Below are 22,834 nucleotides of genomic sequence, written 5' to 3'. Positions count from 1 at the left end.
CTTCGTGGGGATCTGGCGGCAATGGTGGGGTCACACGCAGCGAGCTGGGGAGAGGTGGAAGGGCGAGAATGACTGAGGAGCCCTGAGTGCCCAAAACACTCGTGTGCCCCTGCCACCTCATACTGCCTGCTGCAGCCCTGGGGACAGAAAGGTGACCTGGGGCAGGATGAGACCTGGGCTTGACAGGTCCACCACTGGTGGAGGTGGGGATGGAGACAAGACCCTGGTGAGAAGACACAAGGCAAACACACCAAATCCCCACTGGCGCTAGGGAGGAGGTTCAGACTGGGGACACCGTTCAGGGGACACGCAGCCAGAGGTCAGTGCTGGGTGCTGGATCACGCATCCCAGCAGCTCCCACACCCGCCTACTGCTTGAGTTTGGGCAGAATGGGGTTCACATCTTATTCTGGCCCTCCTGCTTCTCATTAGCCTCCAAACTGTCAAGTTTCTCCCGGAAAAGCCTGTGATGCTGAGAGTTTTTCCTTTCGGCTGCAGGCAGGCAGAGCAGGCAGCCCCCTGCCCTCCCCCGCCCTTGCCCACCCTGGCAGGGCTCTGCTGCCCCACACCTCCAGAGCCTTCCTGCAAAGGCTGACTCATCCCTCCGCTTTGCTTAGCAGAGACATTCAGATGCAAAGTGGCTACTTCTGCCAATTACATTTCAACTTTTTTTTCCCCAGCAAGTTCCCTGTTCCAGCTCATCTCCCCCAGGACCCAGGGTTTCAAAGGAGACCTTGCAGGTAGCTCTCGGGCCACATCCAGCTCCCCTGGGGCATCGGGAGAAGTTGCTAGGCAGCAGTTCTCCCTGGCTGGCTCTGCAATGTTTTATGCAATGATTTACAAGGCCCAGGAGGAGCCAGCAGCAGCAAAATACATCAGTTTCTCATTTCCTAGCAGTCCTGCGTTATTAAAACCACCTTTATATGCAAATGCCACGGAAGATGTGAACGGCAGACATCAAGGCCACAAGCTCCACGAGTGCTTGGGCAGGAAAACGGCATTAAGAGAGGAAAAAAAGGAGAGCAAAGGAGAGCAAGCAGGGCACCCAGGCAAACAAAACAGCAGCAGAGAGGATGATGGAAGGCAGTACTCTCAAGGCACACTCCTGAATCCCTGCCAACAACCTCAGCCATTCCCGATTTAATCCTCCTCTCCCCGCACTGCTCACGGCCGAGCTGCTCTGGGAGGTGGGGGATGCAGCCAGAGGGATGCAGCCCTGCACGGTCAGGAGATGCAGGAGTGTGTCCAGCTTGACTGCTCCAGCATGGGAGTCTTCCGTGAGCCCAGGGGAGGCCACCACACACTGGGGTGCTCCAAGTCATGCTAACAGGGCTCGTAAAGTCAGGAGCTGGCAAGAGTTCACCTGCTACAGGGAGAGATAACAAAGGTCGCCTGGCTGGCTGCTGAGATGTGGCAAAGGCCATCAAGATACCTGGAAGTGATTAAAAGCCAGATGAGGAAAGAAGGAGGGGGAATTATTTTGCTTCAGGGGAGAAAGCAAGCAAAAAATAACAAGGGGAAGATGTTCTCCATCAGCCAGGCACAATGGGAACTCCTCATGGGATTGCCAGAGAGGTGAATTCAGGCTCCAGGCTTCAGCTTGGCAACTCTCCTGGCTGCAGTCTTACAGCAGAGCCATAGTTGAGATCCAAGCACCTCCTGCATCCGCGGGAGACTGGGGACATGCCTCCCATGGGAGCCGCTCGGCCAGCGGGCATCACTCAGGCCAGCACAAGCGTTGAGGGACCCTTGGTGGGACGCAGAACCCCTGCCATGTCCTGTATAAAGCAAGCCAGGAGAGTTGCACCTCTCCAGCAGCCCTGGCATGGCTCCCAGGAGCCCAGCACCAGCCCTGCCTGCTGTGCCAGCTGCAAAAACTGCCCCACAAGGACAGACAGGGCTCGGAGGGCTCTTCCCGGCTGCTTCCCAGAGAAGGCCCTTTGGATGGGGCTGGGAGGCAGCCGGCTGCTGCCAGCACAGCCCAGGGACTGCTCCGCACAGCTTGTGCCACCAACGCCATCAAGTGACTGCAGCGTGGAAAGGGGAGCGCAGGGAGGGTGGCGTGGGGGACAGCAGTGGGAGAGCTGGCATCTCTCTCCTGTGCCCCCCCAGGAGCCCACCACTGCCTGCCCCCGCTGCTCCCCATCCTGCCTTTGCCACTCCAGCACCTGCGCTCGGTCTCCATCCAGGTCGTGGGGCTGGATCCTCAGGATGGGAGCTAGCAGGACCCCACATCCCAAAAATTACCACCAGCATCGCTGCCGCATGGGGCATCCCGGCGTGCACCCAGTCCTCAGTGCGTCCCCTCACTGCCACCAAACGTGCCCTGCCTCCTGCACACAGCAGGCGTGGGGCCATGTCACCCATCCGGCCAGACGTCTCCTGACCCTGGCCTCATGCTGCATTTGGCATTCCAGGAGGAGAAGGGGAAACCATTGGCGAATACCTTCAGCCAGCTTGCTGCATCACCAAAAATACCCCACACCCCCATACCTCCATCAGCAGGGAGCAGCTCAGGGCTGGGGACAGAAATCGTCCCTTGGCCAGCCATGCTCAGGACCTGGCACACCGGGATGCTACCGTGGTTTTGGTTTTTTTTTTTCCTTGCTTTGTAAATGCTTTTTCCTCGGCAATCTGCTCCTCTTCACAGGCACAGAGGAAGAAGCCATGCTGGTAGCATGCTCACCCCACTCCAGGTTATGCCCTTAGCCAAATTCTGTGCATGATTGACAGGGAAGGGACTGATGCTGCACCGGCATCTGTGGATGGTCCCGGTGCCATGCAGAGTGTGCAGGGCTGTGACTCGGAGCGCAGGCTCACCCAGAGCTTGCAGCAGCCACCCCACCTGGCTGCAGGTGCCTGCCCCAACACATGGCTGAGGCTTGGGGCTGGGTTTTAAAGGGCTGGGTTGGAAAGTGTGTTTATGTGCCTGAAAAGAAGGTGTGATGCCTGGAACGCTGCTCAGACCTGCCTGGGTGCCCATCTGCATTTCTAAGCGCTGATGTGCCCTCAAAAAATCCGAGCACGTGTAATACACATGTAACAAGAAAATTTTGAGCACATGTAACACAGAGGCAGAATAATGTGCTTCTAAGGTGCATTTTCATGCACTGAACAGAAAAGCAGAGCAAACTGTGAGCCCACAGCCCAGTTTCTACATAAGGCCCAACTCCCAGGAGCAGGATGGGGTCCTAGCAGTGCCACCACCACAGGGTCCCTGGCACCCACAGCCCACAACAGGCCAGTAAGAACCAAACCAGCACTGGGAGCTAGGATAAAGTCGTGTGCTGCCGGTGGCACATCCCCACCCGGCCCTGGGGTCTTGAAGGGCAGATGTCCAGAGGCAGCCCCAGCTGCTTTTGCTCCCCAAGACACAAACGCAGCCACGTGAAACCCAGCCCTGGTGCCGCACCTTGCGACAGATGCATTTTTGGGGCTGCTGAATAGCTGCACCACCCTGCTGTAACCTCTCACCAGCCCCAAACGGGCTCCTTCAGAAATCTCACCTCCGGGTCCAAGCCAAACCTGGGTCTTATCCTCACTGCTCAGAGGATAACTGGTTTTCTGCAGCTGGGTAAAATATTCCTTCTGCTCCATCTGTATCAATCAACACTGACATCCAGTGGCTTGCCAGGATGATTACAGCCGGCGTGCCTTGAGATGTACAGATGTACAGCCCTGGACAGACAGCCCCGGCTGGTGATGCGGTGCTTGTTGCACCACAACCCTTCGTTAGCATCTCTGGAAGCTGCTGGGCAGCCACCACGGGGAAACCAATCCCCACCTGTTTGCAAAACCAAGACAGGAGAAGCCCTGTGCTTCCCAAACTTCCAGAGCTCTCAAGTAGAACCACGCTTTAGTATTTGCTCTGGCTTTGGAGGGTAGCACGGCTCGGGGAGCATCCAGGGCATGCTGCTGGCAGACCCCTGACTTGGCCTACCTGACCCACGTTAGCCGCAGATCATGCCTAAGACGCAGGAGCCCTCCAGCTGCTCTCCCCCAAAGCACAAGGCTCAAACCTGGCCAGGGGACTGGGATGAACCCCCTGAAATATTTCCAGGAAGCAAAAGGAGCAAATGGTGTCCAAAACGGTGCACACAGCACTGTCCTGTCCGAGCCCCTGCACAGGGCAGGGAGGGGGAGGCTTTGCTGGCTGACGGCAGCACCTCCTGGAAGAGACGTGGCTGCACCATGGCAGACCTGTGGGAACCTCTCAAGAAAAGCTGCGGGAGCCATGCTCCTGTTTACAGCCTCCCCTGGCCTCAAACTGCAAGCACGGGGTACCCTGCCTGCTGGGGAAACCAGCAAAACAGCCACCACACTCACCCCAGAGCTGCTGAAGGGTGACAACATGGTACCCCGCTGCCAAAGCAGCAACAAGGACTGCTGGCCAGGGGCACACGTCCCTTTGGGAGCCAGCAGTGCTGCCCCAAGGGGCACCCCAAGGCCTCGGGTAAGGAGACTGGGGGAGCACGCTGCCCCTGCTGCGAGGGGCACCCAGTGGAGCAGCTGGGCTCCCCCTTCCCGGGGTGATGCAGCGCCAGGGCGAGACGTGACCGACAGCCCCAGCAGAGCCAGACTATGGGGACCGTCAGTCGTACCCCTGGCAGGTCTCTTGGGCCAGCAGTCTTGCCCTAGAGCTGGCTCTCAAGAACCCTGATTCATGCCCCGAGCCCCTATTTCTAGAGCCGTCAATCACGCCCCTGGGCAGACAGCATTTCTGACACTGGGTTTAGTTAACCCCTGCCTCGCTGGGCTCGCAGCTGTACCAGTACGTGGAAGATCTATGGGCTGAGCCAGAGAGGGAGGTTTTAGCTCAGACACCTTACAGCTGGGCTAAAATTGCCAGGCAGCCAGCCCCATGTTTGGGACGCATCCAAGGAGACATACAGCACAGCCCTTCTCCATCCACCCTTGTCCTGCCCTGCCCTGGGAAATACAAGCCAGGTCCTTGGTGCTTTGGCCCTTACTGGGGGGACCAGAGTCCCCTCTCACGCTGCCAAGGTCAGTCCTCCCTTCCCCCAAAGCAGTGTGTCGGCAGCTGGGATATCCCACCTGCCTGCCCAGGAGAGCAAAAGCCCGTCACTCCCAGCATCGTCCCCCCCATCCAGCCGCCTTTGCTTTCCCTGTCCCCTGCCTGCAGGGAGATGAAGACAGTCGCTATTAATGTCTGTACAATTCTGGGGAGGGGAGGGATGCTCAGGGGCTCACCATCCAGCTGGGAAAAGGCAAGGCAGGGAAGCAGCAGCTTGCAAAGTGTGGGCTTGTGCCTGCAGAAATATTATGACAGGGATCTCTTCACAGAGCGGCTTTGTGCTGAGATTGTGCACAGCCTTGGGAAGTAACAGCCCGCACGCACACACACACACACAGCCACACACCCCTGCAGAGCACACACAGCCCAGCCTGCTAAAAAGGTGCAGGAGCAACTGGAGAGTAGCCACTGCTTTTCTTACCTTTCCTGGAAGAAGAGAGAGGAGGAGGAAGAGGAGGAGGAGGAGGAAGGGGATGGGGGGGTTGGAGCAACTTCACCCACTCCTGCCAGCCCCTGCAACTGCCCACAGCTGGGCTTGGGGGGCGGGAAGGGCAGAAGAAATCCCGGAGGCGGCGGGCACGGCTTCAGACTGCTTTTGTCTCTGAAAGACACAGAGAGACGGAGATAAGGAGAGAGAGGAAAAAAAGGGAGGGAGAGAGGGAGAGAGAGCAAGCGCCAGGGCTTGGGGTGGGGGGAGCGCTGCACAACAGCCACCTCAGCAACCTGTGGCATTCACCCCCCTCCCCGGGGCCCTCTCCACCGGGCAGGGATGCTGGGGCTGCCAGCGCTGCCGGGTGGTCCGTGGGGGTTCGGGATGGGGAAGGGGCTTACCTAACGGGCTGCAGCAACATGTGCCCCTGTGGCGAAGCTCTGCCCGGGAGCCGGGGAGGGTTTCTCGCTTCCCAGAGCGAGCGCCCGGCTTCCCACTGGCAACCGGCTGATGAGCGCACACTTTCCAGAGCTGTTTGGGTGACCATCATCAAGTGGAGCCATTTGTTTTGTCAGGGAGGTAACCATGACAATCACCCTGTACACACACCGCTGGCTTCTCCTCCCCTCGCTCCCCTCCTGCTCCCGGGGGCTGCAGGGGAAGGGGCAAGGGGCGAAGCCCACCCAGGCGGAGGAGATGCCCTTGAGATGGGCGAGGTGGCAGAGAAAGGGGGATGCAAACTCATCTTACCCCTCACCGCCACCTGCCTCCCTGGGGTGAGATTTTCCGCAGCAGCTGAGAACCCCCCTCCCTCCCATCGCCTTGCACTCCTGTCCTCCCCTTCCTCTTTTAAAAAAAGGAAAGCATCCTAAAGCCCCCTAAAACCAGGATGCATCACCTCTTACTGGCCTCTTCTGCAGCCCAAGGCCGGATCTCCCTTCTCCCCTCACTGTTGTCCCCATCTTGGCTCACCCATCCCTTCATCCCCAGGCACACCCCAAAGCCCCTTGCCAAGCAGACCCCCTCCGTGGGGCATAGGGGAGGTCTAAAGGGCACCCTCCCTGCAGGCAAAGGGGAGCGATGCGGTATCAGAGGGATGTGCTTGCACAGGATACAGTCCCTGCCCCAAGCAGCTTACACTTAAATGCAAGAAAAACAAGTTGTAGCTGAAAGGGGAAACTGAGGCAGCAGGAAGGGCACTGACTCAGCCACTGCCGCACAGCAGAGCTGGACACCGAGCCTGGGTCAGAGCACGCAGATGGGTAAAGCTCCTCACTGCTACCTAAATTCGGTGATATCGCACTGCTGCTGACAGGTAGCTCGCTTGCGCTGAAAATATCACTGTCTCCCTTGAGAGGAAGAGCTCTCTGATACAGCAGTGATCTGCAGAAGGACAGAGGTTCCCCCCCCGCCCCGCCTCGTCCTACGCAGACGCAGATCCACCCGCTAATCTGTCTGATGTCAGTGTCCCACCACAGACCTGTCCCTGGCGGCAAGCCCACCACCATCAGCAGACCGAGCCCCTAAACTGACACCAGGCTCTCTGCTAAAACATCTCTTCCCTGTAACCCCCACGTCTCCCTTCCTGCCTGCATGCAGATGAACCCAGACCGTTCTCTTTCACCCCCTCGTTCCTCAGCATACGTCCGTGTCGCAGGAGCACGGGGCTGACCAAATGTATGGCATCCCTAACGAACCATCTCATCTTCACCAAGAAGGACATGCTTCAGGGGGAACGGCAAGAAGCTCTGCAAGCAAACGCCTAGTCAAGAGCTTTTTCCCTAAGCCCAATTCCCAGAGGCTGACTTAAGCCCTGAAGCTTGAGAATTTATGGTTCTTGCTAGACAAATAAGTCAGCCACCGAGAAGCCCACGTCCCACGTTTCCAGCGCCTGTTAAAATGTTTGCTTACTATGGCTTTTGGCTCCTATGAAGAAAATAACATATGTCAGGAGAAATCCTGGGATTCTTACCAGCAAATCTGGTAGTTGCGGCATATTTATTTATAAAACAAAGCAGGATCCAACATGGAGGCTGAAGCAGATGTGAGACCTTGGGAGAACACAGAGAGAGCTGCTTTAGGGGGAATGAATATTTAGCCCCGAAGATGAGGCCGCATCACAAAGGGCATGAACATGACCTTCAAAAGTGCCAAACTAGCTCACCAGGGACTTGGACCAGTGTTCGTTCCTCCTCATCTTCTCCAGGTTGGTCATGCGTAGGAAACCTCACCATCGGTAAGGGCCACCACCTCCCAGGGAGTGGCAGCTGATCAGATGGGCTGCAGCAGGGACGTAAATGAGAAAAAAATTCTGGGAGGACAAGCTAAAAATAGAATTCAAGCTCACCAGAAGTCCCATCTCTTAGCTTGTGGCTTATCCACCCAGGGTCAGACCAGCCAGCGGTTGGCAGCATCTCTAAACATCAAGGCACTGCAGAGGAGTACTCCCAGTCCTGTTTCATGCCTGGGACCAGTCCAGGTGAGTTGTGGGACCAGCTCAAGGGCATCCAGTGGCCAAGCACAGGGCAGGTTTTCCCAGCTTCTGGCCTGCTCATTAACTCAGCTCATTCCTGCTTCTTCATTACATGAGTATGCAAGTGTAGCACTCTCGTGTTTGCACACTCCAAACACAGCCTGTGTCAAGGGGCTGGGAGGTTTGGGTATGGTAAAAAAAAAAATTATACAGAAAAAACCCAACCCTAAACCAAATCTTCTGCTAGATGGAGAGCAATGAGCACTTCTCATTATCCCCATGTGCTGCTCTGTATGTAAATGCAATTTTCCTCATCCTGGAATGCTCTGGAAAAAAAAATAAATCACCTTGTTGGTAGATGGCGATGATAAAAACTGATAACAAAGGGCTAAGCAGAGACTGCTGCCTCCTCTGAGCAAGTATGTGCATGGACAAGAAGCCTCTGACCTGTTTGGTGGGTAAGGACCAGAGTTAATTCCAATGAAATTCCACAGTGCAACATCTACCCTCCCGAGATCTCCAATTCTAGCACAGCCTGTCTGCTGATGAGGAGAATTAAGCATCTATTTAATGTTAAATTAATCTGAATATTTATTTCCTGTTTGAAAGAACAAATATTTAATTACATGACAGCAGAGTCCCCAGCAAAATCAAGGCCCCTGCGTGGGTCTGAGCACCCACTCTGGGAACCCACCGCTGCCCCAAAGGCTGACGAAGAAAAGTCTTGCTTCACGTACAGAAGACGGAACAGAGAAACACCTGCGACCGCCAGCACGATTGCCCCTCAGCAGCTGTCTCCAGAGCCTTGAAAATCCCAAGCAATTATTTATTGCAGCTAAGGTATAAGATCAGAAAGGAGGACTTGGAAAGATCTGCCTCCAGCTAACACTGCCTAACCACGGGCAGCTATCGCTCCCTGCGCCTCAATCCTCCCGTCTCTAAAATGGGGCTAATCCCAATTACATCTCTTTGCTGGAAGTGCGTGTCTCTGCAAGAAAACATTGAACTGGGAAGCACGAGCATCTCTCCCTCTGCAACTAAAGTGCCCATAGGCCTCTGGGACTTCCCACATCCCTTTTTATTTTCACCCTAATTAATTAATGAATGCCTCAGACTTGCTTTCGGCTGCCTGCTCCCTTTCCATTGAAAATCTCCTTGCGTTCAGCTCCTGTGTTCCACATCCTCCCGGGGCGCTGTGATGAGTTGCCATGGAAAAAAGCCATGATGTCACCTCTACAAATAAAACTGCCAGACCTAAAAGTTCTCGTGCGTGGCTGGAGGGGGGGACCCTGACATACAGAGGGACGTGGGGCTCATGCCTCTGAAGAGGAAACTGAATTGGATGGACAGGGGGAAAGCATCAGCTGGCAATACTCGATAATCACGTTTTAGCTGGAAGGAGAAAAAAAAAGTAATCACAGAGGGACTGTGTGATTGAAGAGCGGGAGCAAAGGGGCCCGCTCCTGCCTGGGCTAATGCACCAATATCAGCAAAACTGCATGAGGTGTGGTCAAGGTTTTTCATGCACCGAAAGAAATAACAGCTCAAATGGAAAGTTTCAGGCTGTGGGAATAAAGAAAGTAGCTCTGTGTCTTCAGTAACAGGGAGGGTGAGTATCGAGTCAAGGAAGTAACCATCGGCTCAGGAACTGGCTGACGGCTAAGGGCTTGGCCATTCTACCAGTCCTGCCGCATAGAATAATAACACCAATTAAGACCCTCCTCGAGGGCTGCTCCTTCCATGCAGGGTTCAAGGAAACACAAACGCTGTGCAGGGAATGACAACGTAGCGAGGAAATCCCGCAGGCTTTTCCCACACTTCTTTCCTTTCCACTTTCCCTTTTATTCACCCTTATTGCAGGAGCTTTAAGGAACAGGTTTGATACCTCGTCTAGGCCAGCTTCTGCCCTACAGCAAGAGACAGGACACAAATGACTTCTCCATGTTCCTGCCACTTCTACATCTCCATGACTCATCCCACAACCTTGTTTTTCACCTACATCTCTATCTCCATTACACGGGAAACCCAAGCCCCCATCCCGCACCATACGGGGGCCCCACACCATGCAGCAAGGCACAGCCTGACCCCAGCCCCACATCATACAGGGGGGCCTGGACCCCAGCCCCACACCACACCGAGGCCAGGCCCCACATCACACAAGGCACAGCCTGACCCCAGCCCCACACCATACAGAAGCCAGACCCCATATCACACAAAGCACAGCCTGACCCCAGCCCCACACCACAGAGGGGGGGCCTGGACCCCAGCCCCACACCATACAGAAGCCAGACCCCACATCACACAAGGCACAGCCTGACCCCAGCCCCACACCACAGAGGGGGGGCCTGGACCCCAGCCCCACACCATACAGAGGGCACAGCCTGACCCCAGCCCCACACCATACAGAAGCCAGACCCCACATCACACAAGGCACAGCCTGACCCCAGCCCCACACCATACAGAAGCCAGACCCCATATCACACAAAGCACAGCCTGACCCCAGCCCCACACCACAGAGGGGGGGCCTGGACCCCAGCCCCACACCATACAGAGGGCACAGCCTGACCCCAGCCCCACACCATACAGAAGCCAGACCCCACATCACACAAGGCACAGCCTGACCCCAGCCCCACACCACAGAGGGGGGCCTGCACCCCAGCCCCACACTACAGAGGGCACAGCCTGACCCCAGCCCCACAGCGCACCGAGGCCAGGCCCCCCGCCCGGGCCAGCCCCGCCCCCCCCCCAGCACAGCCCCCGGGCGGGCCCGGAACGCGCCGCTCCCGGAACGCGCCGCCGCGGCCGCGGTTGCCGCCGGGTCCGGGGCTGCGGGAGGCGGTGGCGGGGCCGGCGCAGGCGCCCTTCCCCTGCCCGGCGCCATTGCGGCTGATCACGGCGAGCCCGGCGCCAGCGCCCCCGGCCCGGACATGGCCACCGACTCCTGGGCCCTGGCCGTGGACGAGCAGGAGGCGGCGGCCGAGTCGGTGAGTGGGGGCCGGGGGGCGGCCGGAGCCGGGCCGGGGGGCGGCTGGGGGGAGCGGGGCCGGGGGCCGCCGCCTCCGCCTCACGGGAAGCAGCCGGCGCCGGACAACCCTTTTCTCCCCATTTTTTATGTTTTTCTGGCGCATCAGTGGGGCAGGGAGGCCCCTTCCTGTCCTTCGCGGCGGGGCCTGGCCGGCGGCACCGCCTGGGGGGGGCCCGGTGCCTAGGGTCTTCCTTGGGGAGCAAAACCCCCTCTTTTCTGCCTTTTTTTTTTTGTTTTTTTTTGTTAATTTTTTTATGTCTCCTTTCATGTTTTGAGTATTAAAAGAGCAGGGAGGCCCCTGTCCTTCCCCTACGTAGTGGGGCCCTGCCAGCAGCACCGCTTCGGGGTGGGGGGGTGGGGGGTGGCTGGGGTCTTCCTTCGGGAGCAAAAAAATCCCTTTTCTTTGTTTGATTTTATTAAATTTCCTTCGCCTTTCTCGAGTGTCAAAAGGGCAGGGAGGCCCCTGGCCTCCCCCTGCATCCAGACACAGCCCTGTCAGCAGCACCCTCACCCAGCCTGCAGGCTGGCTTCCAGGGGCCAAAAAACCCCTTTTTCTCTATTTTTTTTTTTTTTAATGACAAGATCTAAATTTGTTTGAGGTGTTGGGGTGGTTTTGTTGGGTTTTTTTCGTTGTTGTTTTGGGGCTTTTTTACTTTTCTGAGCTGCTCAAGTGCTGCACTTTAGCGTGGAGAGAGCGTTAACTGAGACCCTGGACCTGTGGGATGGGGCTTCTCTCCCTGTCGCATTCCTGGTGGGAAAACAACCCCCCCATGAGCGGGACTCGTCCTGGGGTGGCTTATGCCACCCAGCCCTGCACTCTGCTCCACATTCCGGCCAGGAATATGATTTTTCCCCTATTTACCATCAGTAGAGCTATGGGGGAGCAGAGATGCAGGGACAGAAAACAACCCTCTTCCCCCATGTCGTTGTTACAGCTTAGAAAAAGTTGTGTTTGTCTTAAAACTCTTGAAATAGAGCCCGTCTTGCTAACTTCATCTCATTTGCCTTCGAGCATGTGTTTTTGGTGGGGCCTGTGCAATAGTTTTAGCCGGAGGTGAATCTGGAAGCCTTGATTGAAGTTCAGGTTTTCCTGGCCAGTAGTAAAATGTAGGTAGCTTCAGAATGACTGATTTTGTGTTTTTCCTCACTTGTAGTTGAGCAATTTACACCTGAAGGAGGAAAAAACCAAACCAGATGCCAATGGTGAGTTACAGCTGCTCAGATGGTCTTAGCAAGGGCATGTTTTTCCACTGGGTTTGGAGTGCTGCTGCCACAGTAAATTCCCAATTAGTAAAGAAACTCCAGAAGAGGGAAACATAAAGTTAAGATTGAACAGTAGTGTAGGGTAAATATCCGGCTCTTGTGCTTGTTCTGCTAGGCTAGCTTTTTTTGATCATGGTTTGCTGTATTCAAGGAGCTGTGTGGGTAAAATCTGTTGGTACGGTGGATAGAATTCAGTTTGGCTGTAGAGAGCGAGTAACTTGGGTTTCTTCTGCACAACGATAGAGCAGAGCTGTTCTCAGGGCTGTTCTCATCAGGAAAATCAGCTGTTGTAGCTTTTCTCCACAATATTCAAAATGTAAATCTTTGCAGGTGTGGGCTGTCTCTGAGGCCTGACCTTACATGTGCCCCAAAACTGTTTTAATTTAGGTACCGTTGTCAAGGCAGATGACAACATAGAGAAGACGGAGGATGAGGAGAAGGGTAAGTGCTTTCTTGAAAGATGCTTTGGCAAGGAATGTTGAAAAGAAATACGTTTCATTTATACTTAAAGTAAGTCTGCCTTATGTCTCAGGATGGATGATCTTGTATCCTGCCCCAAGGACTTAATTGTAAGACATGTCCTTCCTCCATAATACTTTTAAAGCCATTGGGTCCTGTAATAACTTGGGAGACTCCTGGATTAGAGTGGAGAGAAATAAGGGGATAGCAGTATCCTCAAAGGCAGGACTGGATACAGGAGGAGTTGGATAACCTGGAGCTGGAATTGCTGTAGCAACCAACATGTTGCGTTTATGAAATGGCTGTTAAGAGGTGGGTATCGGCTCTAAATATTTCAGAAGGTGGCTTTAGAAAACAGATTTGTTAGCAAAACCTCAAAGTGCAGCAGTTTAACCTGTTTTGATCTCACTTATCCTCAGCCCTTGCTGTGTTTCAGCCCTGGAATCTTTCGAAGTACTGTTTGTCCTCAAACTTCCTGTAGAAAGAAAAAAACACCCTGAAAGGTGTCTGCCCACATGTCAGATAATACTGAGGCTTTAGGAGGCTTTTAACCCTGTCCTGCCTTCCAGTTAGATGCTAAGCTATATTATCTTAAGTAAGCAGAGTTCTGTATCTGTTAAGGTCCCCCTTAAAACAGTGCTTGCTTTGGTTTATCTTCCTGGATATTAAATGTGTATCTCTGGGATGTCTTGATAGATGTCCCATTATTCAGGAAGTTTGGGCTCTTTTATGACATTGCTCTGTAATAGAGACTTCAAAAAGTGATTTATTTTTTCTACCTGCTTTATCAACAGAGGACAGAGCTGCCCAGTCCTTGCTGAACAAGCTAATCCGCAGTAACTTGGTTGACACAACAAATCAAGTGGAGGTGCTGCAGAGGGATCCCACATCGCCTCTCTACTCCGTCAAGTCTTTTGAGGAGCTGCGACTGTAAGTGCCCATCAGCTCAAAGCTGCTAGAAGGGTAACGCTGGGACGGGTCAGAGACTTCTCTGCGTTGAGCTCTTAGAACCTGGGAACAGACGTACTGAACAGGCTCCCTGATGGCTGTATTTTTAGTGTGTTGTTTGGCCCACTCGGTTGTAGGAAGTCTCGTTCTTGAGCTCACGGGGCGCAGCGTTGACTCACTTTTGGTGAAACTGCAAGAACAGACGTGAGTTTGGAGCCAATCAGATAGTTGGGAGCCTCCCCTCGTGTCCCGATAGATTCCCTGGCTGCATAGGAGATACTGCTTAAAAGTGCATGTGTTTCTGTTTCAAGTTACTGTGAATTTGTCATTTATAAATTAGCACATGATTTATTGTATTATTTAAATGCAAGGAGAACTGTTTTCTCTTGGTACCTTGTGAAGGCTTCCATCTGAAACAAGCTCATTTTAATTCCTGCTCTGTGTAGAGCTAGCATTGCTTTCTATAATCAGCTCTAGCAACACTATTCTGAATTTAATGTATGGTTTTCATCAAATTTCCTTCAAGTGCACAGTGGAGTTTGCGTGTGGTAAGCTGGATGAGGTGAACAGAGGACAGAGGGCTGTCCTTCCATGGCCACTGTCACCGGGGTTATGTGAATTGCAAAGTGAGACCTTTTCCGTGTTGAAGGCATTGTTATTTTGCCCCCAGTTCTCCAGCAAATGCAGGGATGCTCGGAGCAGGTGTTTGGCAGCACCGCAGTGTTTTGGAAAATACAAGATTTGGTTTATTGGCAGAAGTAATGAACACAACCATCTTCTGTTCCTGATGGTTATTTGTGAAGGCCCAGCAGCAGCACTGAACAGCACAAAGGGAAAAGCTTGTCTTTTCTCTGCCAGCAATACTGGATTTATGTACTGGAGAGACTACTAGCATTAGTATTTTCTGACCCTTGCTATTGAAGACCTTTACCGGTGGAGCTTTCAAACAACGATAGCTGGACTTAAGGCATGATGGATTTATTTTTTTTTTTTAATGTGCTAAAGAGGCTGTCCTGTTGAGATTGTTGTTGGTTATATTGATGATCTTGGTTTCGTTGCTCTTTTGCAAGCTCCATGGGGAAATCGGAGCCGATGAGACTTCTCACTGTGAAATGTCAGGATGTCATTTCGTTCTGTTAATGTTAGTGGTTGAACGTCTACAAAAAAAGCTAAGGTCCTGTAGTGCCTGTTAGACTAATTCCCATCTTTCAAAAGCTAAACAATCCCAAGTGAATTAATGATGGGGGCAGTCAGACTAATTGAGTCTTCATTTTGTTATGACTTGGCGTATCCTTGGCAACTGTTGCAGAGTTGGGCTTTGTACGTCCTTGCTACTGAGTAGTACAAGGTTACATTTTCAAAGAGCTTTTGTTCCAGCCATCATCTGAAAGTAATACACGATTTTTTAAAAGCATGCTTGTGCTGAATAGGAAGTTCTTAACAGCGGGAAATGGTGGGCAGGAAATCTGTAACCTGCTTTGAAAGGAAAGCCCTTACTCCTGAGCACCGCTAACAGCACTCCAGTAAGCACTTGGAGGTCATCAGCTAAGAGTTCACTAGCACCATAACCTCGATTTTAGGTGGTTGTTGGATCTCCTTGTCTACACAAGTGTCTGCTGAGACTAGAAAGCTCCCTCGAGAAAAAGCAGTTGGTGAGCATTTGACTAGCAGTGTCAGTACATGCTGAGGTCTGAGTGCTGGGTTATACCTATGGATCACTAGGTGCAGTCATGGTGAACTACGCTTACCCAGTCCTTTACCCGTTTTGTGTGCTACACCAGTATCACTCTGGTGTGAAGATGTCAGTTTGTCTTGCAGAATCCACTGCGACTTCCTGAAGTCCTTGCAACGATTTCATGACGTTACGCTTCATTCTGTTCTGCCTGTACCGAGGTCGCTTAGTCCCGTATTTGAGTCTTCAAGGAGTGATAATTTTGGTGCCGAGATTAGGCATGGCTGAGGAAAAGCGATTGGCCTAAAGGACAGGATTAATACTTTCTGCTCTGGGTTTCCCAGGATTGTCTGAAAAGCTGCTTTAGAAAGAGAAGCCCAGCGCTAGCCTTAGAGCTGTGACCCAAGGTTTTCCATGAAAGGCAGGCATGCAGGCTGACTTACTAAATCAAAGGGGTTTTGCAAAGCTTCCTTTCCAGACTTTCTGCTGTCACTAGCTGTAGCTTCCAGGCACTGATCACAGTCACCTCACCGGTGTGACTGTAGTGGGTACACAGAAAGGAGAAGCTCTGGGTCTGGTTGCGAGGTTTTTTCTCACCTTTTTGTACACAAATGAAAACCAAATGTACTTTAAATTCCTGTGTTTTCAGGAAACCACAGCTCCTGCAAGGAGTCTATGCCATGGGCTTCAACAGACCATCTAAGATACAGGAGAATGCCCTGCCCATGATGCTTGCTGAACCGTATGTACACATACTTTCTACTCTCTTCCAGTATAGGAAGGGTTTGACAGATTTAGTGTACTATTACTGAACTCTGGGTGGGACGATAGTGATGGGGAAGCTGTCCGGGCTGTGGTGAAAGGGTTCCCATGCCACGGTGTTTCTGTGGTCACAAGCTATGTGACAGCAGCCCTGGACTTGTCCTTTTCCTAGGGCTGATACTGAACGTGCAGTGCTGAGGTGCTCAGCCGAGGTCAGTCCAGTTTTCGTAGTCAGTGTAGGGGAGTAATAATGAGGCCGCTATGGAACGTAGCTCCAGAAATCCTGGGTGGGTGGGAGTAGTTGAGATGCTGCATTGCCTGCACGGCTGGTTTTCTTCTCTGTGCCCCTGAGCTGAAATGTCTGAAGTATTGAGACACTAGGGGGAGATGTTTGAAATGGAAAAGTACTGACAGTTAATCACAGTTTTCATTCATCAAGGAAATAATCAAGTAGTGCTGAAAGAGAGTTGGTAGAGGGCAGAAGCTAACTTCTGCCCCGTGGAGCATAGCTGGTCAAATTAGGCACCGGTCCAGAGCAGTGGTAAATCTAAAAGGTACTAAAAAGCCACTCGCTGCATTTTCTTTATCATTCAACCCCATGAATATGTTGTCCGGGTGGTTCATCTGGTTGAGCTCGTATCTGTTGGATGTTTTGCAGCCCACAGAACTTGATTGCACAATCTCAGTCTGGTACTGGCAAGACAGCTGCCTTTGTCCTGGCCATGCTCAGTCGCGTTGAACCTGGGAACAAGTATCCACAGGTAAAGTTTCCGGGATGTGACCATTTCGGGGGGGTTAGGGGTGGTGCAGTGCCGCCTAGTGAAGAGGCTGGGCTTCTCTTGGGACCTTTGATACTCTATTTCTGTAAACTGCTTATCAGGGGCTGGTGATTTGGGGATGTATCGAAATGTTTAATGCAGAAGACGTGGATTTTGCTCACAACTTCTTCCTATCAGTCCCTCCCTTGCATAACTCAGGATGCCATTGGTCTGTGAGGAGTTACGTCAGGGGGATATCATTCTGGGGGAAATTAAATCAGAGAAATATTGCAGGCTGGAGGGGGTTAAGGTAGCGGAATTTGGGATGGAATGGAAGATATCTGTGGCAGTAGAGCAGACGGTGCCAGGAAAGGGACTTTTTCAACCCCTTTTCCTTATGAGATAGTTGAGCAGCTTTACCAAGGCTCGAGTTCTTTACTTAAAAAATGCTGTTCTTATCTCTAGGTGTTAGGTTCCTTGTTACTACTGTCCATATATGTCCCCCAGCAGAGTATCTGCGCTCTCGATTCTGAGGAGCAGAATTGAACACAGAAAGCTGGTAGCTCAGCGACTGCATCGATTCAACTCATTCCCCTAGTTTCAGGATGCAGAGCTGTTGGGCTTTCAGAAACTGTTCTGCTGCTCGCATGTTCATCTCCAGGAAAACGTCAGTAAGGATTTTAGAAAGCAAGTGTGACGGTGTTGCCCAGGATGTTGATAATCTCAAACGCGTTGTCATTCTGTCCCTCCAGTGTTTGTGCCTTTCCCCAACATACGAGCTGGCACTTCAAACGGGAAAAGTGATTGAACAGATGGGAAAGTTTTATCCGGAGCTGAAACTTGCGTATGCTGTCCGAGGCAATAAATGTGAGTAAGGTGAAACGCTACTAACAGACTGTGAATGAGAAAATGATCTTCCTTGGGTGCAACACAACAGACAAACAATAGAGCAGTGGGACGGTGAAATAGGCTAGCTTGGAGAGGGGCAGAGCGTTTCGCTGTCTGAAACAGCCATCTTACAAAAGACCTCCTTTCTGTCTCGGCAGTGGAGAGAGGTCAGAAGATCTCCGAGCAGATCGTAATCGGTACACCCGGCACTGTGCTGGACTGGTGTTCCAAACTGAAATTCATAGATCCCAAGAAAATCAAAGTGTTCGTCTTGGATGAGGCTGATGTGATGATAGCAACCCAGGGCCATCAGGACCAGAGCATCCGCATTCAGAGGTAAGGCCTTGGTGTGCGTTGCCTGAGGTGATACTTGTTTCTTTCGATTGTAGCTATTTTGTAACGCAGGGACAGCAGGACTAGATTCTTGACCGGTGTCTTCACCGATAAAGCAACAAGATTAAAATGATATATTTAGCTCTAATCCAGATGGTTAATAGAGGCAGAATGTCAGGGGATGACAAGTAGTTTCATTTTCTTACAGAATAAAAAGCCTGTCCCTCAAGCAGGGTTTATTAATTTTTAAGAATGCAAGTCTGGATGCCACTGGTCCATGAGGGAACGATCAGGCATTGGTGAGATTAGTGTCTTCCCAGCCACTGAAATAAATGGTTCTGAGGTCATTGTTCTGCTTTGCCTGCAGCGTTAATCCCATCAGGATATCAGGGGGGTGACAGTGTTGCATGGGAACCCTGCCCATTTTGCTCTCTCTCTTGCAGAATGCTCCCCAGGGACTGCCAGATGCTGCTGTTTTCAGCCACTTTTGAGGATTCTGTCTGGAAGTTTGCTCAAAAAGTTGTTCCTGACCCAAACATTATCAAACTGAAACGAGAGGAGGAGACACTGGACACTATTAAGCAGTATTACGTTCTGTGCAATAACAGAGACGAGAAGTTCCAGGCTCTTTGTAATATCTATGGTGCTATCACCATTGCCCAGGCCATGATTTTCTGCCACGTGAGTCCTTTCGGGGAACGTTAGTCCCAACAACCCTATTAGTGTCTGCTAGTGCTAAAAACCTGGCCAGGCACGCTTGTCAGAAAGAAACTGAGAACATGAACGGCCCTTTTCTTTGGCTTTTCTGGCTCCCTCTTGGAGTGAAATCTTGCAAGCTGTGATAGCCCTAGCTAGTTTGTTTCTCTGGGTTTGTCCGTCCAGGAGAGCACAATAGTCATTTTTATTCTTGAAGTCCTCTGAGGCAAAGATCAAGTAATGCACAGTTTTCCAAAACAAAGTATTACTCGGATCTACTTAAAAAAAAAAAAAGTGAGGCTGGAAAATGGATGAAAATAGAGCAGAATTGAGGGATGGGGAAGACCTGTAGTTCTGTGGCCGATACATAGCTTTTCCTGGGACTCCATTTCCCTCGGGTAATTGGCGATATACCTCTGGGCTCTCCCTGTGAATCATACTGAGACTTTTTCTTTTTTTTTCTGGAAGCCACTGTAATAACTCTTAGGAAAAAAAACCAGTCCTGACACACCAGAACAGCCATGTAAAGCTTGCTCAGGCAGGAGAAAACCTGTATTTGGAGTCTGCTGCAGCAGTCTGCTTTTAGCCTGTCTCAAGTATCAGACATAATCAGAGCTCAAAAAACTATCAAAATTGGAAACTGTTTAATTCAAGACTGCGTAGAGCCTCTGTGGGATTTCACAACTACATTCAGCTCTAACCCTGCCATTTTCCAAGCTGAGTAGTTTTGTTTTCTTGGCAATGCTCGTGAGTTTTTAGCGTACACATGTAATGCAAGACTCTCTCATAGAGTGAAAGCTTGGGAGCAAAGCACAAAGGGGTGCTTTTCTTAAACAGTGTTCCTGTGGTGGCAGATGCACGTTTTCTTATTTGTGGTGTGAGAGCTGGGAGCACAGTTTGTAATGGGGAGGGGGTGGGCACAGCACTTGGGAGATATAAAAACTGAGCGCCCACGGAGCTTCCAGTCAACCCCAGAGAGGTTTGTTTCTGCTTTACAGCATTTAAACTTCTCCCAAAGCCGGGCCTTACTTTGTGTTTCAGACTCGGAAGACAGCTGGCTGGCTGGCAGCAGAGCTCTCGAAGGAAGGCCATCAGGTGGCATTGCTCAGTGGGGAAATGATGGTGGAACAGAGAGCTGCGGTGATAGAGCGTTTCCGAGAGGGCAAGGAAAAGGTGCTGGTGACCACAAACGTCTGTGCCAGAGGTAGGGCATGGCAGAGCTGCGCCAGAGAGGGGCAGAAGCAGCAGTTCCTAAGATAACATACTGCTGGCCAGCTTGCAGAAAGAATTTGCATCTCAAGTGTTCCAGTCTGGACAAATTAGTCCTTAAAGTAATTCCAGGACTCCTGGGGTGCTGACTGTGTCCTTGCATATAAAGATGCCTGTCGGCAAACACAGGACTCCTTGCAGGCATCCCGCAGCTTGAGATGAAAAAGTCCATCCCATGAGAATTTTATGCCTCTGGCACCAAGCCTGGCTCGTACTGCTGACCCTCAGTGTTTAAAGTAAACATGTGCTGAAAGCAAACTCCAGCAGGAATTTGTGTTGCAATTTGACATCCTAGAACAGTTAAGACAATATAGTACTTGGGGACAAAAAAAAACCAACAACCAAACACCAAGAGGCCTTTACAGCTTCAGGGAGGAGGAGAGTTTCCAAAATTTCAAAGTTAAAGCATCTCCCAACTGCTTTTCCGTTAGCCGTTTCAGTGGGATTCTCTGGTGTAACAGCTAGATAGTTTTTATTTCAAAGTACCCTGTAAGAATATTGTGGAAAAGATCCATTTCGGAGCTTGAGACTGGCTTTTAACTCTTGACTCAATGTGGAGGCAGCCACAGGGCAGCTCTTGGAAAGCTGTTGGAAGTGCTGCTGCTGGTAACCTGGCTTTGGTGAGCCAGCTGCACACAGGTCAGGCTAGAGGGGGCTGTTCCTGCCCCAAATGTGTCATCTGATGCTTTCTTTTTATCAGGGATTGACGTAGAGCAGGTCTCTGTTGTTATCAATTTTGACCTTCCTGTGGATAAAGATGGAAATCCAGATAATGAGACTTACCTGCACCGGATCGGACGCACAGGTCGCTTTGGCAAGCGAGGACTGGCTATTAACATGGTGGACAGCAAGCACAGCATGAATATTCTCAACAGAATCCAGGAACATTTCAGTACGTACCCTCAGACTTTCTTCTTTCTCTAAAATTAGATGTTATTTCTGCAGAATTTTGACTAGCTGTGTACTGAGCAGACCTAATGGGTATTTGTTGAGCCTTAAACCGACTGCAGAACAGCACATCAGCTGCATTTTGCGTCATGTCACTTAGGATTGTGAACTGCTACAGATGATGGGAGCAGAAATAAGTCAAGTTGTCTGCTTGCTGTCTACCTGATAGTCCTTAAAATGCATGTTCCAGAGATTGGTAACATTTGAGTACCCAGATGGGGCTTTGATGAAAGTTTTACATGGTAGTTTTAAAACCTGACTGAACATTTCACAGATAAACCCAAACTCCCTGAGACCAGCTGAAGAAAGCAGCTTTCCCTTCTCTGCTCTGTGTTACGAAATCTGACTGACTTATCTTTTCCAGACAAAAAGATAAACAAATTGGATACTGATGACTTGGATGAAATTGAGAAGATAACTAACTGAAGTACAGCTGCTGGAACTGGTGTGTACCCTGCTGTGGAAGCTCTCCCACTACAATTGGATCAGCGTTCAGATTGGCACGCCTCTCAGCTAGTCCCGCAAAGGACTCTCTTAAGATATGAGTACACAAAAATTACCTCATTTTAAAAATTGCAGTTGGACTTCAAATTGTGCAACTATGGGGAGGAAGAGGAAATGTTTACAGAAGCTTTTAACATTTCTTAGTTTAGCCTTAAAACGGGATGATCTTTTGAATTCTAAGAAATACACTTGCCAAAACAATGGGCAATATGTAATTATTGAAAACAAATTTTAAAAAAAAAAAAAAAACAACCAAGGAGAAAGCTTTATTGCCTGTAATTTGAAATTAAGTTCAGCATTAACCTGATCAGTTAAAATTCAACAGCTGAATATTTAATGGACATAAGTAAAGGAGGAAAAAAAAAAACAAACCACAGAAAACCAAACAAGGCAGCTGGTTTTTGGCTAAATACTCAACTTGTACAAAATAGGATGTCATTCTTTTTGGCGCTCCCCTGAGCTCTTCCAGACTCATTTCTGGCTTCCTGATGGATTTGCCTTGCTTTTCCTTACGTAAGTTGTCCTAAGGATGTCTCCAGTAGCTCATACTTGCAAACACAGGTGCCGTGTTGCTTTTGCTGGGCAGTATTTTCTTTTAATTTGTCCTCGATTTGTTATAATGGCCACTATGCATAAAGCAGTGCAGTGGTGACAGTGCTTAAGTATGTACTCTAGAAGTTCATCTGAAGTGTGTAACCTCACCAAGGTGTAGGTGGGTGGGGTGGGGAGGGAGGGGCAGTATGAAGGGAACTGTACTTATTAAGTTTCTGAATAAATTCACCTCCATAAAATGCTAATGACTGTTGGAGTGGGGGTCAGTCACCTTAAGGCAGGTGGTGCCAGTTCTAAGATGCTGCTGTGAAGCTCTGCATGAATAACATCCAGAACTGCCGGGCTTCATCAATCAGTAATAGGAATAAAAAAAATAATCATGGTAGCTTGTATTGACCAAAAGAAAAGACTTTTTGAACACCAAATTTACCTATTACAGTATGTTTCAGTATCAAGAGTTTTGAGTTAAATTGCTCAGCCAAACTGCAGACGGGAAGCGCTCCACTTTCATTGTGCTCGTAGTGCAAAACAGGTCATCAGTCCCTCGCCCCAGGGTGATCCTTGCCGGAGAAGGAATGATTTGCAACTTCTGTGCTCGGGCTTTTAGTTCGGTTGGGACCATTCTCGTGCGCGCAGCTGAAAGCCTGTGGGTTGTTCCCCCAGCCCGGTTTCCAGGAGAAGGAAGCTCCTGAACTAGAACGTAGGGTGCACATTTTGGGGAAAAATGGGACGTGCGTGAGCAGCCATTGGCCTGCTACTCGATGCAGGAATCACTTCAAAACAAATGTATAAATTGTAAATTTAACTAGGAATTTTTTTC

At 50.9% G+C, this 22,834-nt stretch overlaps 1 protein-coding gene across 2 annotated transcripts; it reads left to right on the top strand.

The window, feature by feature from the left end:
• Window positions 1-10,761: 10,761 nt before the first annotated feature.
• On the top strand, window positions 10,762-22,391 carry LOC130146908 (ATP-dependent RNA helicase DDX19B). Of its 2 annotated transcripts, none has more exons than XM_056333533.1 (12): window positions 10,762-10,921; window positions 12,117-12,165; window positions 12,613-12,666; window positions 13,479-13,614; window positions 15,954-16,046; window positions 16,725-16,827; window positions 17,577-17,691; window positions 17,871-18,048; window positions 18,489-18,726; window positions 19,783-19,945; window positions 20,711-20,902; window positions 21,323-22,391. In XM_056333533.1, exons 1-12 carry the CDS (start codon window positions 10,865-10,867, stop codon window positions 21,382-21,384), a joined length of 1,440 nt encoding a protein of 479 aa, XP_056189508.1. In that variant the 5' UTR covers window positions 10,762-10,864; the 3' UTR covers window positions 21,385-22,391. The 2 variants fall into 2 exon arrangements, with proteins under 2 accessions (XP_056189508.1, XP_056189509.1); XM_056333534.1 differs by lacking the exon at window positions 10,762-10,921 and adding an exon at window positions 12,758-12,996.
• The last annotated feature ends 443 nt before the right edge of the window (window positions 22,392-22,834 follow it).

Source organism: Falco biarmicus, chromosome 3 (genome assembly GCF_023638135.1).
Source record: "Falco biarmicus isolate bFalBia1 chromosome 3, bFalBia1.pri, whole genome shotgun sequence".
In the NCBI taxonomy this organism is placed as follows: domain Eukaryota; kingdom Metazoa; phylum Chordata; class Aves; order Falconiformes; family Falconidae; genus Falco; species Falco biarmicus.
This window is presented reverse-complemented; position numbering and strand designations above follow the sequence as displayed.

Bases quoted from the DNA above. Each gene is read 5' to 3' on its own strand.
- LOC130146908 (XM_056333533.1), top strand. From the start codon at position 10,865: ATGGCCACCGACTCCTGGGCCCTGGCCGTGGACGAGCAGGAGGCGGCG. The intron at 12,166-12,612 runs GTGAGTTACAGC...GTTTTAATTTAG, and splicing joins AACCAAACCAGATGCCAATG to GTACCGTTGTCAAGGCAGAT. The intron at 19,946-20,710 runs GTAGGGCATGGC...TCTTTTTATCAG, and splicing joins CACAAACGTCTGTGCCAGAG to GGATTGACGTAGAGCAGGTC.